At 36.8% G+C, this 17,675-nt stretch overlaps 2 protein-coding genes across 6 annotated transcripts in view; both read right to left on the bottom strand.

Moving 5' to 3' along the window:
- RPL7 (ribosomal protein L7) overlaps positions 1–17,675 on the bottom strand; it is a 197,424-nt gene that overhangs the window by 174,978 nt on the left and 4,771 nt on the right. The gene's annotated exons all lie outside the window — the stretch shown is intronic.
- STAU2 (staufen double-stranded RNA binding protein 2) overlaps positions 1–17,675 on the bottom strand; it is a 156,329-nt gene that overhangs the window by 98,824 nt on the left and 39,830 nt on the right. For all 4 annotated transcript variants that reach the window (XR_011324046.1, XM_069779523.1, XM_069779521.1 and 1 more), the window contains 4 exons: positions 14,966–15,073; positions 8,760–8,972; positions 4,449–4,586; positions 1,060–1,191 (listed from right to left, as the gene is read on the bottom strand). Coding sequence is in view for 3 of the 4 variants with exons in the window: in XM_069779523.1 (XP_069635624.1) it covers positions 1,060–1,191; positions 4,449–4,586; positions 8,760–8,972; positions 14,966–15,073 (591 nt within the window). In the remaining variant the exon portion in view is untranslated. The remainder of the gene's footprint in view (positions 1–1,059; positions 1,192–4,448; positions 4,587–8,759; positions 8,973–14,965; positions 15,074–17,675) is intronic.

Here is a 17,675-nt window from a genome sequence, read left to right on the forward strand (position 1 = left end):
ATAGTGAAGAACGTAGTGAAGGTCAGTGTGAATAGCATACACAGAGCTGCTCCACTCAAAGGAGAGGGAAACAGAAGGAGATGGAGCCAAGTAACCAGTATGGCATTTATCTTTTCCTGGCTAGAAATACAGAATGTATAGAACAGAGTATCTTCTTAGATATGTAATTATTTTTTTTTAACAGAAGAGAAAGGGTGTTTCAGAAGATATATAGAGAGACATATACTATATTCAGATTTATCATGTGGTCCCTAGAAAAGCCTAGCAGAACATTCTGTTGACCTTAGCTAGCTGGTGCAGCCAAAGCAAACATTTAAGCCATGATCAAAATATATACATGCAGTGACTCTGCATATGAAAGAAGCTGTTCAGAGTCCACAGCTTAGCCAAATACCTTACCAAATGTCCTTTCAGGATACAAAAGTAAAAACCTTAACACCCAATTTTGGTTACAAAACCTCCCATCAATAAACTCAAGACAGGAGAGGAGTGCTAAGTTGCACATCACTAACATGGAAATACATACCTGCAACACGTATGAATTTAAAATGTAATTCCTTCTCCACAAAAAAAAAAAAAGACACACATTTTCTTTCTCAGTCACCAAACCTGAAAAGGCCATTATTTTTCTGGAATGCTTTTAGTGCACATGCAATGGGAAGACAAACATTGACTACCATGGCTACTTCATGTATGAAAATTACCAACATCATTCTTCTCAGTGCTCTCATGGATGCCCAAAATAGAATAAAAGCAAGAGGCACGTTCACCCTGATTTTTAAGTAGAAATAGGCGCACACTTCATATGTACACTTTTGCACACATGCTATTATATGGAACTACATTTCTGTTCTTAATTACTCTTGCAGGAGGAGAGGCTGCAACTACTACTAAGTGTAGCTCTAGAGCTGTGGCTAAACGAAGGCTGATCTCTGACACGCAACCCCCTAAAATATGGGATGCACAAGTTTAAGCTTCCATTCTTACTAAGCGATTAGCTGATACAGCTAAAAATCTAGAGAAGAGTAAAATGTGGCCATCATAACAATTGGTTCTCACCTTTTCTGGCTGGTCTTGAAGAGGAGTAGAGGCTTTGTAACCCAGCTGTAGCAACATTGCTTCTGCTGCATTTCTTTTAGCTATTTTCTTGTTTGGGCCTGTTCCAGTAGTAATCTCATTGCCTACTTTTACCTTAAAAACAAAACATTGATCACAATCACAATAAATGCAAGACTGCTTAATATCACCATGTAATAATCTTGCTGACCTACCAACAACTGTCAGCTCTTTTGATGAAGATGCAGTCCTGAAAAAGTAAGAATAGTGCAAAAGGGGACTATAATACTGCTTCACACATAGGAGCTTGTTCGGATTTTTCAGAAGATCCCCAAACTTGTACCAAAGAGCTAAATTTTTCTGTATCTCAGTGCACACACAGCCGTCTCCCTCTTCCACCAGCATCTGTGTCAACCCCATTCTCTCTGCTGAACATCTCCCCCCCTCTTTCTCAACGCGGGAAGTGCTACAGGATCTGTACTTCCTCTTTCTTGTAGGAACATTGCCTGCAGCACCTCCCCAGCTTCATCGGGACAGTATCCAGAACAATGGAGAGACAAACAATGATCCAGAGATTTAAATGAGACTGGTTTCTAAAGAAAGATGAAAACCATGTTCGCATTCCTCCCACTTTGTCGCACTGCAAGGAACATGGGGGCTGGGGCTGCTTTCTTCTTCTGCACTTATACCTGGCAAGCTTTTATCAAAACAGCCTTTGGAAAGAAGGCTCCTTGTTGGACCTATGGTCTGTACTGCACAAAGGGTTTCTGACAAGCAAGATGCCTTTCATAAAACTAGGAGAAATTAAAACCTCAAAATAAAGACAAATTATGGACAATGGTTATCCACAAAGAGTGAGGCTCTAACTTATTCCTCGGCTTTGGTAGCTTTCTTAAAGCTTCTTTCTGAAGCTGTATGTGTCTGGTTTGTGATATTAGCACTGTCACTGCTATCACCTATGCAATACTCATAGCTCTTTGGTAGGTATCTTTCACTCTGTCCATTAAGCTATTTTATTTGCCAAATTTTCTCTTAAAAGAGTGTATAATTCAAAAGTGTGTTAAAAAAAGGAAACAAAAATAAAATAAAAATAACAAAATAGCCAAGGTGATCTGAATAAAAAAAACCTTAGAGGTCAAAGACCTGAAACAGTCTGGAAGGAGCTTTAAAAAAATTGTAAAAACAGGCATCTAATTGTTAAATAAATAATAAATGTCATTTGGTAATTTATGTTATTCAATAATTATTCACTCTCCTCAAATTGTCACATATATTTTTTCCTAAAAGTTTTAATTTTTCTTTACTTAAATACCTATTAATTCTAAATACAAAGAAGAGGATGTAAATAAATAATAATGATTGTGAATATCCCTTCAAAGTATATCTATAATTAAACAAAAAGATTCAGCTACCTAAACCAGAAATATTAATAATCTTGAAATATAAACCTTATCTTCTATGGAGTTCCACAATCACAATTAGAAAATAGCCAATCTGCTACAAGTTTATATGCAACAAAATTGAGGGACTTTACTGGGACAAGACAAAATGATAATTTATAACATAGCTCACAATAAATCAATGCACTGCTATTTCTCAGACCTGTAAAACTGGTTTAGCTATTATTATAACCTCTATCAAGGATTAAAGGTCTGACTACAAAGAGAAAGAGCTTTCTGAAATTAACTTTGGGAACAGAACACCAGCTAATGTCATCAGAGGTTTTCTTCTGTTTATCTAGTAGTCAGGACAAGTAATTGGATCCATTTCATCACATCTAAACTTGCTCTTTGTGTGACAGATAAAAATGAACATATTATCTCTGGATATTTTACTTCCACATTCAATTAAATTAAATGAAAACATTGTTTAAGTAGTTTATACAAAGGCTTTTTATTCTGATAAGACTTTTTGCATGTCATAATGAATCCACTCAGACTTCCTGAAGGCGGGAGAAACAGCAGTATCATTTCAGCATGAAAATATTAAAAAAGGAGAAAAATGGAGCTACAGTGTTTAAAAGTATTCATAACAAAGCAACTGTTCTAGGGAATTTCTTTGACTCTTTCTTTCACAAGTTTTCTTAGATAAGGGAATCTTCTATGTATTCACTGTTTTTAAGGTTCTTTTTTTATTCAAACCAAAGATTTTGCCATTATTGAGACTCCTCCAATGGAAAACCAAATTCTCAGCCCATCTTTCTAATACTGCATTGCGTTACACAGTCCCCTTCTGATGCTGCACACAACCATCTCCAATTGCAGACACTCCCACAGGGGTCTGAGCATGGGAAAAGGGATTGTCTGTGATAGGATCACTCTTCTTCAAATACTTTTAGGTAGCATAAAAAGTTGGAAATCCAAGTTTATATTCATAAATCAGATTCTGCAACAAAAGGAACCCAGTATCTTCTTTTGCTTCAGAGAGAAAAATAATAAATCATCAAGAAAGACCACTGAGGTCCAAGTAAATTAAGAGCGCTAGCCTATCTTGATAGACATGAAGGAGGCACTTAAAGATTTAAGTGAAAACATAACTGATTTTCTGGAGAAGGAGGTGCTGGAATGTCTTAAATTCTGCTTGTGATCAGAAGTGACATTTTGGTGTGGTTTATAGATAACAAGTCAAAACATGTTGAGGTATGCTGTTCTGAATTGTTCCAGCACAAAATTACCCCTGAGTGAAAACACAAGAGAAAAGAATTCTTCCCTGTTCCTGTCTTTCTCAATCTGCTGTTGTGCTATCTAACAAAATATCATGGTTATATCAAATCTTAGTAAATGTTCTTAATTTAAAAATTAAAGAGACATTAATGACTACTGTTTCTGTATTAGGTCCAGAGCCTTTAACTGGACAGGCTAAAACACATGATGGAAGGCTTTTTTGGTGGTATTTCAGATATGAACGAAGCCACAAAGAAACTCAAAATCTGAAAAGATTTACAACACTATTTTTTTAAACCGAAATGCTTGGTAATATGGAGATACTTATATCCATATTTCAGAACACTTGTTTGTATTGCAATCCTCTGATCAACAATAGCAAAAAAAAGTCTTTTTGAAAGACAAGTAAAAGTAAATAAGTCAAGAACCATCAAGGATAAGGACAGAAACCATCAGGTGAAATAAAAATAAGAAGAGTATCAAAAATGCAAAACCACTACAAGAAAAGCATCTAGAAGGCACATAACCTAATTGCCATTTGTTTCACCAAGAGAAAGAAGGAAGTTCAAACAGGCTTTCTGATAGTGTATTTCATACTATTCTTGTATAACTGACCGTAAAGCAAAGAGCTAAACACAGAGGGATTGGCTTCATATTATGCCACCATTTTGCTTGAGTTTGAACATAACATAGCAAGGGCATTCTCTCGAATGTGACAGAAGATGATACCTGCATAACAAACTCTCGACGGCGAGGCATTCCTCTCTCCGAAAGAAGAACATACTCTGGCTCCTTCTCCTTTTTGGCCTGTTGGATCTGAGCCAGACGACTGATGGGATTCATTCCTTGACCATATTCTGGTCCAGTCTAAACAGGTTTAAAAGAAAGACCCATTATTTCAGCATATATCCATACAACTATTATGCTGCTTCAATAAATCATTTACTAGGGCTACCTCTTCTTTAACACTCCTTTTGAGAGAATAGGAAGTAAATTTCTTCCCATCTTCTGATCATGAGATAGAAGATAAGAATCCTCAAGCTCAAAACTGTGACAAAAAATATACACCTATTGTCTGCCACTGTTGCAGGTAGCGTACACACCTAGCATCTGTAAGCTACTAATACCCTCATCTACCTATGGAGGTCCTATGGGGATGGATGAAAATTAGCAGATTCATCAGTCAATTATATCTCATTGCCCTATTTCTATGACCCTTCCCCCTAACCCCTTTAAAGAGGTTGTTACAATGCTGGAACATGCAGTAGGCTAAGAAGAGATGGGATTTACATGGGGACAAAAAAGATTTGCCACATAACAAGGAAGCTGCCTCTCTCAGCCTTCCTGCCTTCCTTCTCAGCACTCCTGCCTTCCATCCTGCAATGCAAATAAAGGTGCAGAAGGTTTACTCTGCACGTGATAGGAATTCGCCGTCAAAATACTTTTATGTAGTGAAGCTAGAGAGGAGTATCTCCAACGGCTAGAAATGTTGCATATCGTGAGCCACCCACAAAGTACTGAAAATGCTTAACAGACAATAATCCTCACAATAACATGTCAAAATGTACGATTGGTGGGGGAATTGATCTGATGGGGGGAAAACAAAAGGACTGAGAGACTGATCTGTCCAAGATTACACAGACAGGTGAAAAATTACAGTCCTTACAAACTATCTAGTTCTGATATCCTTTTAATATGTTATTACTCACATGGCAAATGCTCTCTCAAAGCGAATAGCTATGAAAATACTTGTTTGTAGGTCTTAAGGAGAAGAAATTAAGACCCCCCCCAAATTCATCTGAAGTCATATTAACTGATTGATATACCATAACACAAAGAATGAACTTGCAAATGTAAATGGCATTTGAATGTAGACTTGTTTTTATGTTATTGAGCTATTTCTTTTTCATGAAGCCATTTGCAGGATAAGAGAAGATCAGCATTCATGCTTGTTTGAGCTCCTCAAATAAGAACAAACGAGTGGTCCAGAAGCTAAAGAGATGATCAGCAACTGAAGGCAAAGACCAGAAGGGGATATTGTATTAAGAAAGCTGTGCAGTGAATCCTACATAGCGTAACTTCTGAAGTTGTTAGAGAAGATTTAGATGAAAGAATTAAGACAATGTCATGCACAAGAGCAGTTTTGTGGGCAAGAAGCCAGGCAGAGACAAAATGTAGAGCAGGCTAAATAAAGTACAGGCCATAAGATATAGCCTCATAAACATATATACAAATAAAAATAAGTTATTGTTGTCACTTTTTTTGGTGCTCAAACATGTGCAGGTTAAATTAAACGAAATGGGCACACTGAAAGCATTTCAGAAGTTTGGATATTCGAAAAATAAAAACCTTCTACACATCCAGGTTATTTTACTATTAACATCTCTTTCTAACATGGCCAACTTTGGATAATTCAATTTAAGATTGTAATGGTAAATGGTATATGGTAATAGAAGAGATATTTACATTATTATACCCTTAGCATCTTTCTTGAGAAAAACTTTCCAAAATGAGACAGCCAGAGCCAATAGCCTTTTCAGATCTTGCAGCTTTAAAGCTGCATTAATGCTGATGGATTTCCTTTAAATAACTTGTTATGCTCATTTTTTCCTACAAGTTTTTGAGAATTAGATCCCCAGAATTTCAGTAGGAGACAGGTATCTAATTAAATTAGGTGTTTTTTTTAAATCACTCATTCTGTGTTGAAGGCAAATGAAAAGAGGAAGATGATGAAGTAAGTCCTTTGTACATTTTCCAAACCCAGATTTGCATTCTCCAAATTATTTGCTCATTTTAAATGGATTTTCTGTTGGCCGCTCCTACAGAACTCTGCACTCAGTGTACTGAATATACAGATTTCTAATCGTCATACTTTTAGTAAAGTAAGTACTGCTTTACTTATTTTTACAATCTATCAATGTAACACTCAATGAGGACTAAGTTCAAGCCATACTGGTATAATGCTGCCCAGCCTAACACAATGCACGCTGTGGACATAACATAATTCAGAAAAACTGAAAATTTGTTTGGGTTTTTTTTAAACTAACAAGAGGCAAATACAGAAAAGGAGATGAAATTCAGGTCCTAAAACTATATTCTGAAGCACAGGTTTTAGACATGAAGGTTTCCTGTTTTTTCCTGGAATGCTAGTCTCGAGGTTCCTGACCTGCAGAGTATGGAGCAGAAGTGACTCTGTAACACCAGAAAGTGAGCAACTCTCCACCATTATTTACACCAACCAAAAATGAGTATGAAAGGCTATTAATGTGCCCTTACATATACCTAAATGACTATCCAACATGCCAGACCATAGAAAATCATGTACAAAGAGTTTAACTACTTCCTCACAAAATAATACTTCCTAAAATAAAATGATTTTGGCTACCTCCAAAGCCTCACCTTCTGCACTGAACAGATGACAAGTTGTGCTGGTTTTGGCTGGGGTAAAGTTAATTTTCTTCACAGTAGCTAGTATGGGGCTGTGTTTTGGATTTGTGCTGGAAACAGTGTTGATAACACAGGGATGTTTTCATTACTGCTGAGCAGCCCTTACACAGCGGCAAGGCCTTTTCTGCTCCTCACCCCACCCTACCAGCGAGGAGGCTGGGGGGGCACAAGAAGTTGGGAGGGGACACAGCTGGGACAGCTGACCCCAACGGACCACAGGGATATTCCAGACCATATGATGTCATGCTCGGCATATACAGATGGGGGAAGAAGGAGGAAGGGGGGATGTTCGGAGTGATGGCGTTTGTCTTCCCAAGTCACTGTTATGGGTGATGGAGCCCTGCTTCCCTGGAGCTGGCTGAACACCTGCCTGCCCATGGGAAGTGGTGAATGAATTCCTTGTTTTGCTTTGCTTGCATGCGTGGCTTTTGCTTTACCTATTAAACTGTCTTTATCTCAGCCCACAAGTTTTCTCACTTTTACCCTTCTGGTTCTCTCCCCGATCCTGACGTGGGGGGAGTGAGTGAGCGGTTGTATGGTGCTTAGCTGCCGGCTGGGGTTAAACCACGACACAAGTTAGTGTGATTAGTTGTTCAGTGCTGAGACTAGGTAGTGATGCTTCATAAATATATGGACACTATGTCACTGCTTTTGTTAGATCATTTCAAAGACTAATTACTCCAGGTGACCCTTTGGTTTTGTATGAATTTAGGATGAGTAGACAAACTAGGACTAATCACTGTAGACCAACTGAATTATAGAAGTAGCAATGAATCTACTGCCACCAAGACTAAAAACACCATTTAAGAAGCTGGAGCTCACAAGAATCCAGAGCCTCTAAAGGAAGCCTCATCAGTGTAGCAAGAAGCAGATTAATATCCTCTGAGACAGGGCATGTCTTAATGGAGGGATGGTTCAAAGTCTGCAAGTCGTCCATGGGCTGGTCTCCAGTCAATTTTGCATTTCTTTTTGAGAGCTAAAGAGCATTATCAAACACATGCTAACGTTAACACAGGCACATGAAATAAAAAAAGTACTGTCCTTTGGCATTTGACAAGTGACACACTAGGCTGAGATGTCAACATACTCTTGGCCTTCTTTCAAATCTTTCAAAAAAATTGAAGCTGAAGCCACAAAACTCCCAAATCTAGCTCCATAAGGGGAGGAAGCTGGACTGTGCACCATTTCCCCATATGTCTACTCTTTCATGTATCTCTCTCCCTCTTCAAACTGGGGAGGGAGGAAAGACCAGGGAGAGAACCACCACATATGCTAGGAGGGCCTCCCAGAGATGATGCTAAAAATTCACATGGCTGTACAGAGCTGCTTGGAGGGTTTGATCCTCCACTAGACTTGAACCAAACCCCTGAAGACTTCAGTGGTGTGAGCTCGGTTCTTAAGCTGAGCACCTTACAAGCCATTATGTTTTGAATTTCACAGCATTCTCAGAATTTAAAAAAGCACAGGCATATTAGCACAGGCAAACAAGTAACAATATTGACAGAAAATTACAAATAAGCCTTTACTGATTTTAAATCTGAGTAACTGTTACTTTCTGAACAAACATCTTTAATTCTATCAAAGGACACATACCTTGAGTATTGTTTTTGGACGTTTTTTAAAGTAAAGTTTTGGCTTTTCAATCACAGGAAGAGGAGGAAGTTTCTTAAGTTCTTGTAGGACAGCCATTGCAGCACGTTTCTTTGAGAGTTTCTTACTGTTGCCTTCTCCTTCTGCAGTGAATTCTCCTACTGTAACGCGTGTAACAAAACTCTTCATGTGAGGAGGTCCACTCTCTTTAATCACCTTTTAAGTGAAAGTAACATTGAGTCAAATCACCCTACAAGAATATAACTTAATGTTTGTATCTCTGCAATGTACTTACTACTAATGCAGTTTTCCTGCTAATCAAAGGCATTAGATGGGATTTCATAAAATCTTGACAAGTATTAATGACAGTACCAGGTTTGAGGGCAGAAAATTAAGGCTAATGAGATAAAGCAAATCTAACCACCATATTCAGTGTTTCACATAAAATACAGTAGGCCTATATCTTCAAAAAGATTTATACAATAACACAATACACACCAATAATGCATATTTAAACCAAGGCTGCTGTTTTTATCCTTGCAAGGTGCTTCACGTACTAAAGAAACTCAATTCATGAAGGTGCACCAGGCTTTGGCTATTTCTTCACATAAAACGTATTCAAAACTCTATTTATATGGCATCATTTCAACCCGTTCGTAATTTTTTTTTATTATCATTAAAACATAGGATGTTCACACATGGTCCCAAACTTCAGTCTTAAATCCGTATTTTTACACTGTCCTAGCTGCAGGCAGCATGCCTGCTCTCAACTCTTACCTTGCCAGCATACACAACTCAAGAGTGATATCCTGTACATTTGAAAGGCTGCCATAGTCCTGCCTCCATGACTCTCAGCTGTCCCTCCCAACAGTACCAAAAGGAATTATCAGAAGAGCCACCATAACTCACACAAAAGCCAGTAAGTTCTGAAAAGTTTCATTTATTCATTCCCTTCCAAATATATTCAGTATGACAATAAGAAAACCCATTTGAAGTACTTCTCCACTATTAAAAGTTACAATAATATGGAAAAAAATGAAGAAAAATGAAGTTCTGAGCACCGTACCTTCCTTTAGCTCTTTTTCTGTCTTCATTTTTCCACACACACATACCTCCTTTTAGGAGGCTATACTGTTAGGATACATTCACCAACAAATCACAGCACTGCAAGTGCTAAGATAGCCATCTCTTCATGTATGCACCATTTACTGGTCTGGACAATGTCTATCAGGGATTAGAGGCCTCATTTGCGAAAAGGTTCAGTTATTTTGTTTGATGGGCGGAAGCAGCTACCTAATTTAATCTTTGTTACACGTAATTTGTATAAGGAGACATTAGAGCATCTGACAGGCATCTCTTTGTATTATCTTCAAAATCAATACAAATATATATTTTTTCAGTAGGTGCAATTACATCAAACCATTTGTTGAAGAAGTGTAATGCCTGAATGCAAGGGAACTGAGGTAAAGGTGCTAGGGCCTTCTTGGTGTAATAACTATATTTTTAATGGGCTGAAACCTTCAACCTTAATATTATTACAACATGTTTTGTATTAAAGTTCTTTTTATCAAGGTCATGTCCCTTGCATTATTTAGTTTTGCTGTTACACTGTAATGAGGTCTCCTTAGGCTTGTATTTCTTTTTTAAGCTCTCTTTTGTGGCAACTTCACCCAGTAAATACAATTATCACAGCATATATCAATAAAAAGACACAAAATGAAAATTAACAGACAGCTTTGTCCGCATTTTCCCAGAATAAGACAACATCTGTGCCAGCATAGACTTTTTCTGTTGTAGTCCAGGAGTGTTCCCACTCTAAGATTCCAGGTAATAATTTCAGAAGTGTTTTCAAGATTGCCTCACTTGAACGTTGCCCACTAGCGCTTCACCACGTGAGAAGGCAGTGATGCTTTCGAGGCACTGACCCATGCTGAGCCATGGGAAGCTGCACAGCCTACACCAGAGCTGGAACAAGTCCAGTGCTGAGATCTCCTGCTCTCAGGTACAGTTGGGCTTCGTATCGATGCTGAACACCTTCATCGCACTGCAGTGTTTCCCACTCTGCTTTAAAGTCATATCTTAATCCATCCCTGTACATTGCTATCCAAGTATTACAACATGTTGGCTGTAAAACATGGCTAAATTAGCTTCACTAAGGTCCTTAATCTTTTTGTGGTCTTACTAATACCATTATATAGGTGTTTCTACTTACATGCAATATAATGTATTAATAAAATATACAAGAATAACTATACTGACCAGATGAAAAAGGAGAAAATAACTTGCTTAAGAAATATAATTGCTGAGTTCCTAAAATATTAGTTTTATATAAGTTTTCTCATATATATATAAATGCACACAAATTTATATATACATATATGAAAAAGAATGTTAATATAAAACCAGATTATATTTTCATATACAAGATAATATATTTCTTAATATAAAACTAATGTATTCTGGTGTGTTTTTCATCTTTTAAACTTTTAAGTATGTGACACAAGGTAAATAATTGCCTGGAAAATGTTTAAAACTGTTTCTTTGTTAGTGTGTAAATGAAAAAAAGTCTGTGTTGTCAATGGAATGAACCCCATAGGATTCAGATGGGATCTGGATCAAGCTAAACATCCAAATTTGGTAATTTAGCAAAAAGAATATTTACCTAACAACATTTTTGGTTAACCCCAGATTTTAGATCTTTTTTACTCCACATGATTTCAAACAGTTGTGCTATAAGCCTAGGGACAGAAAACACTGAAAAGAAATTCAGCCTTTGCTATCCAAGAACACTATATGCATTAGTACATTAAACTATTTCCTCAGTTGAAAGATACGACCCGTGGACCAAATCATGCCTAATTTAAAGCTGAGAATTTGATTAAAGGTGACAGTTCAATACACTTTTCTTTTTCTGTTTCACTGATTTAAAGAATAACTCCAGCAAGAGAAAACACATGGGGCCAAAACACATCTAAGGTCAAGTTACATCAAGAGTGAATTTGGCTCAACTTAATGAATCATGCTGACAAATGAAAAACAGCAGTATGATTATAACGAAAGAGCAACGCTGCTTCAATTATTAATGAGGCTCCAGGTAAAAAATCCAAAATATTATGACAAGATTAAATGGATATTTAAAAAAAAAAAAAAAAAAGAGGAGACAAAAAGCAGGTCAAGAAAAACATGTCACCTACATCCATGATTATTTAGAAGTTTTAAAATACCAATATATTTCCATGTGCTTGTGTGGGCACACATACCAGATTTTCCCAGCTTAAAAAAAAGAAAAAAAAGTCTGGATGTTTTATTAAAACTGGAGTGGGGAAGGGTGAGCATCATGCCAAACCCGAATGAGAGCTAGTCAGCATGTCAATCATCCAATCTGAAAGCCTTAATCCCCAGGAGAGCAAGAGCCAGACGGGTGTGAAACTTCCTGCTGAGAACTTGCTCAGTCTCCCAGAGTCAGCAATTTGGTCTGTTCCTAGTTCCAAATACAGAATCTCTGTCTTACTGAGATAAGACTGGGACTTAGAAACTGCACTCTTTTTCCCAGCAGAACACTGGAAAGGGATGGAGAGGCAGAAAATTTGCCTGTTCAGGCACTCTATTGCCTCGCTCCTGATACTGAGAATGAAAAAAAATATTATTGTATTTGCTATTCTAAAGAAAGAACACTCCAATCCAAAGAAAAATACTGATAGAATGACAATCTGAAATACCCCAACATGTTCTACAACCTGAAGCTGTCGACCTCAGTTATGTCTTCTAAGCTCACCCAACTGCTTACTGACAAGTTGGAAATAAAAAACACACAAGTTGCAAAAGAACTGAAAAAAAGCAAGATTTTAGCCTACTGTCAAGGAGGGAATAAGCAGCAAAATGACCATTTTACAGCTATTCTAACAATTCCTACAGCAATCCGTTTGTATCCCTCCTTAAAAATTGTTCATTGAGAGTCCCACAAACGCCCTAGAGGAGTTGAATTTTGACTTAAAAGTTGATGAATAAAGGTTAGCTAAGGATGCACCAGTGATAAGTATGGAATAAAGCTTGTTCTTTGTTAGAACAGAATGCTTTTATTTTAGTTAACAATTTAATAGATAGAAATTCCTTAAAACTTGTCCTAAAGTTCCTAGGCAATTAGAACTAGCCATATTACTCAAAAACAGGATAGACGGAAGAAACCCACAGGGTTCTGCGTGCTCTTCCTATTTGCCACCCCTTGTGCACTTCTAAGGACACATTTACATAGAACTTTACATAGCTTTATGACCATTACTTTGTTGCATAACATAGCACTGTTGGAACATTGGCTAAAGCTTCGTCAGATGGAGAAAAGGCAGATCATTTTATAGCTATCGCACACAAAAAAAGCTAGAGAAAGCTTTGATGCCTGCCTGGAATAACACAAAACCATTTGCAAATAAAATCCTATTAGAAACATTAGATCCTGGGGATCACCCATAATTGCTTAGCATTTTTATTGAAATATAAGCCAGTACCAAGTTCAATCAAAACTCTATTTAAGAATGTCACCTATACTTAGATTTAAAGGCAGGAAATAACACAAAACCTGTCAGGAGAGCAAGAAACTGTCTTTTTTCAATGTTGTTAACATTCTTTGGCAAGTGACACATCAGACTTTTCCTGTACTAAGTATCTCTGCCTTCATTCTCTCCTTACCAAATGCTCTCCCTTAAATAAGCTGAAACACAGGAATGGAGTTAAGAAGACATTCAAAGCACTATCCCTCCCTCTTTTCTTTCCAACCTCCAAGCTATTCTGTGACCTGTGACCATTTATCTCCTTGTATTTTAGTGTATTGATTTGTATGGAACTATTCCAAATAATTTTAAATACTTAAGGTAGAAAATGATGGGTGAAAACTGAAACGTTAATTATAAGCTTCCTTTTTGAAACACGGGCATGTGTTTCCATTATGTCTGATCTTATATAAGAGTTATGTTCTTTCCATGTAGTTGCCAAGTGATACACCAACAACCCTGGACACCCCAGTTTTAACCTTGAGATTTCACATTCTCTTAACTTTCTAATTAGTTTATATTACACAGATCACATGTATGAAGCACATACACATTTGTTATACTGAGGAATTCCTTAGTCAAAACCAGTATTCTTTGCCTTTGGCTCTCTTACCTGCCTTCTGAGAGATTTCTCAGATTTCTAAGAAGGTCCAGATAGCTCATTTGACATTGGCCAATTCACAGATATGGGCCGAACATGTCGGTAAACCTGCATACAGCACGCTGTAAGGCGTGCCACAGTATAATTTTTTTTTCTGCATGCAAACATGTGCCTATACTTCAAAAGGAAAAAGCACTGGAGAAAATAACCATCACCAGTATAGGCACTACCCACCTCCTTCATATATACTCAGTTTAAATGCAAAACAAAAAGCAGAAAAAGAAAACTTTAAAGAGCCACTTACACTAGCATTTTCTCCATTTAAAAAAAAAAAAAGAAAAAAAGAAAAAAAAAACCACCAGCTTGAAAGTCTGGTGGTTCCTACCACAACAACATTAGATTTTTACAACCAGTTTGTATAAGAACTTTCTCATCGGAAAAATTTTCCTGTTACTATCAGTCATTCTCCCGTAGTTAGTTCATTGATAGCATTGGAGCTATTCCAAATACTCTTTATTACTTAAGGTAAACAAAGGTGGCAGAAGCAGGTTCATAGATAAAATTGCATGAAATGAGGAAAATAAATCATGAAGGCTTAAGTAGAGATAGATAAGGAGTCAAACAGCGTGGAAGATAAAAAGATACTCATGACTTTCTGAAAACAGCACAACGGATGCAAAATGTCTCAATGGGAACTTTTATAGTGTATGAATGCCGACAGTTAAAGCAAAGACTTTGACTGACTGTTTTGAAGATTATTTCAGATCAGATTGAGTGTTGCTACTTATTCTAATGCAACAGCACCATACAGAAGATTCTTGAACTGTCTTTCTGCCATCCACTTGTTTGCAACCGAATATTAGGTCTCTAATACTTCTGAAAAAGCATCTAGTTTAATAGTAAAAACTCAGTGTCTTAGACTCTGATATACTACCAATATTTTTTGTTATAATTTCCATGAATTTGAATGTCACATTCATAATGTATTAATATTTTTAACTGCATTGAGTTTTAGTGGCAGGGGTTTTTAATACTTTCTTAGCAAACAAATATGTAACACATACCTCAAAACTGACAGGTATATTGCGCTTCAAAGCAATTTCAAACACTACACTGATCTCAGACTTGTTTGCATCTTTATCTTCTTCTGATTCTTTTCCTGTTTCTCCATTCTGAAAATGAAGAATGCATAATCATATTACAATTTTTAGAAGATAAAAAAATAATATACTTCTCCCTCGATTTCTCAAAGACACTTGAGTTCTCCTGTCACGCTGTAAATCAGCATTTGTACATCCGTCTCAGCACCCCATTATCAGACACCCACTGATTGTGAAGCCATATATAATGCACTTATGCTTCATAATAAAGGAACACATACACATTAATTTATAAATTAATGATGGATGGCAAAATAACTTTGATGGATTTTAGTCTTATTAATGACATGGATAATAATCATCTGAATACACACTTCTTGTGTCAAACAAGAGGATCAAACAGATCCTTTGACCTGTTTCTCAGTCTCTCTGTGGGTACCCCTTCCAAGCAAGGAAGAAGTTTTCTGTACTTCTTGGAAAGTACAGAAGACTGTACTTCTCTCAGAAGAAATTCAGTGAATCACCCCCACACTTTGACTGGGTCACAGGTTACAGGTGTCCTCAGCAGGTCCAGCTGGTTAATGGCCCCTCCATCGACTTCCCTCTGGGAGTTATGACCAGTGTGAAAAGGTAGTGACAGAGAACAGCTTGCTCAACACAGAACAGTATTTATTTATCCATAGGAACATAGCAAACAGAGAGGCTAAGAGATAAAAAAACAAAAGGCACATGCAAATGTTATCCTGCCTAACATTCAGCTTTGCTTTATACTTTAGGTAAGTCTTATTTTTCTCAGACGACCACCAGCATGGGGATCAGTCAAAGAGTTATCGCCTTTTACAACTGCTACCTTTTGGTGTTTGTCCCCCAGGCCACATCTTCCTTAGTTCTCGGAGGTTTCACTTTCAGGTACTTTCAAACTGCAAAGCTCTGAATGTTTCAAACTGGGATCTCTCAACAACCATGTAACCTTGGCCAGGCTCCTAATTTTTTATTAGTGGAGGTAAACAGTGAAGAAACTTGGGCTGAATTAGGTGGATTCCTGCAGAGTTCCCATCTTACATAACAAAGTCTGATATAAATCTTCAGCCACTAACATAGCTACGAAATGCAGATATAGAAGTTATAAAATAACATTGAAAAAGCATTAGGTTCTTCACATTCACAATGAAATGTATCAATCTTTTATCTACAATTTGTTAACTCATACTATATTAATGTTTAAGATAACACAGGACCAAAAATCCAGCAGTCAGCTACAGCATGCAGACTTGGAGCACTTTTTGTCTCATTAAATGTTTGTAAAATTTTGAGTCTGAAAAAGCAATTTACATCCCTGACATTTATCTAGTGCTAAATACAAAACAAAAATTTATAAAGTTTATAGAACCTGCTGGAAAAAAAGCATGCAGTGCCAAGCAGCAGCAAGGGTAGTTAGAATGAAATTATGTAGGACTTAGAGCTCATTTCATATAATGAAATGTAAAGTACCACTGAAATCAAGAATGTAGGTCATTATAGGACAGGCAAAACATTGATTAGGTTCACTGAGAAAGATCAACTGAACAGAGTTAAAAGGACAATATTTAAAAATAAAAATATATGGTTGGGATATAAAGAGTATCAAACAAAGAGTGCGGTACTACTATTCTGTAAAAAAACTTAGTGAGAATCTTACTCAGTACTGTATTCAACTAAGTTTGTGTTTTATAAAGGACACTGATAATCTGAAAAGCTGACAATAAAAGCCACAAGGATGAACTACTGATTAGAAAAAAACCAACTTTACAGAGACACTATGGAAACAACAAGTTCTATAAAAAGATTCAAAATTACCTAAGCAGAATCTGTAAAAATATATGGGATAGAGATTTTTGATTAGCAAATATAAGAAAATACTAGTTAGATAGAAAATGAAGCTAAGTGAATTTAGAAGAAATATCTTGCAAATTATCTTTGAAATGGAGAATAATCAATCACTGGCATAATTTACATAAAACATAAAGCCCATTGGACTGTCACCAAGCCTTTAAGTCAAGAATGTTTAGGTTTTCTAGCTATACTCTAGCTTAACCAGATATGTAGAGTCTAATGTAGAAATTACTGTTTAAAATTTCATGATTAATAAAAACACATTGGTCCAGAAAACCCCCGATTGTCCCTTCTGCCCTTACAATTTAACTCCTTGCATATTTTTCCACCAAACACAGTCAAGAGCCTAACTGTGAGTGGAGAATAGGGAGGATCATAGTCTTTAAGGCTTAGACCTTAGTACTGAGCAATAAAGTTTCAAGCCTTAGTCATATGACTTCCCTAAAGAAAATAAAATATGTTCAGGAGTGTCTCAAGTACTTTGGATTTAAATTTGATCCTCATTCCACAACTGACACTTTAATTGTAAGGCCTTTCTTAGCCTCACATCTATGAGACAGCAGAGGTGCTTTGGCAGACACACAATAGCTCTTTTATGAAAGCAGGCTCATATTCACCTCTAACTCTGCCCTGTTTGCTGATTGCTTCTTGTTTCTGCCCACCTTACGCTCTTCTACACATTTGCACAATGAAGTATTAAGATGGCAATACTCCTCAGTGGTTTAATATGGAAAAAAGATTTTATCCTTAACTAAGTTTTTTAAAAAAAGGAAAAAAGGGGTATCTTGAAATGAAAGAAGAA

Source organism: Haliaeetus albicilla, chromosome 3 (genome assembly GCF_947461875.1).
Source record: "Haliaeetus albicilla chromosome 3, bHalAlb1.1, whole genome shotgun sequence".
NCBI lineage: Eukaryota > Metazoa > Chordata > Aves > Accipitriformes > Accipitridae > Haliaeetus > Haliaeetus albicilla.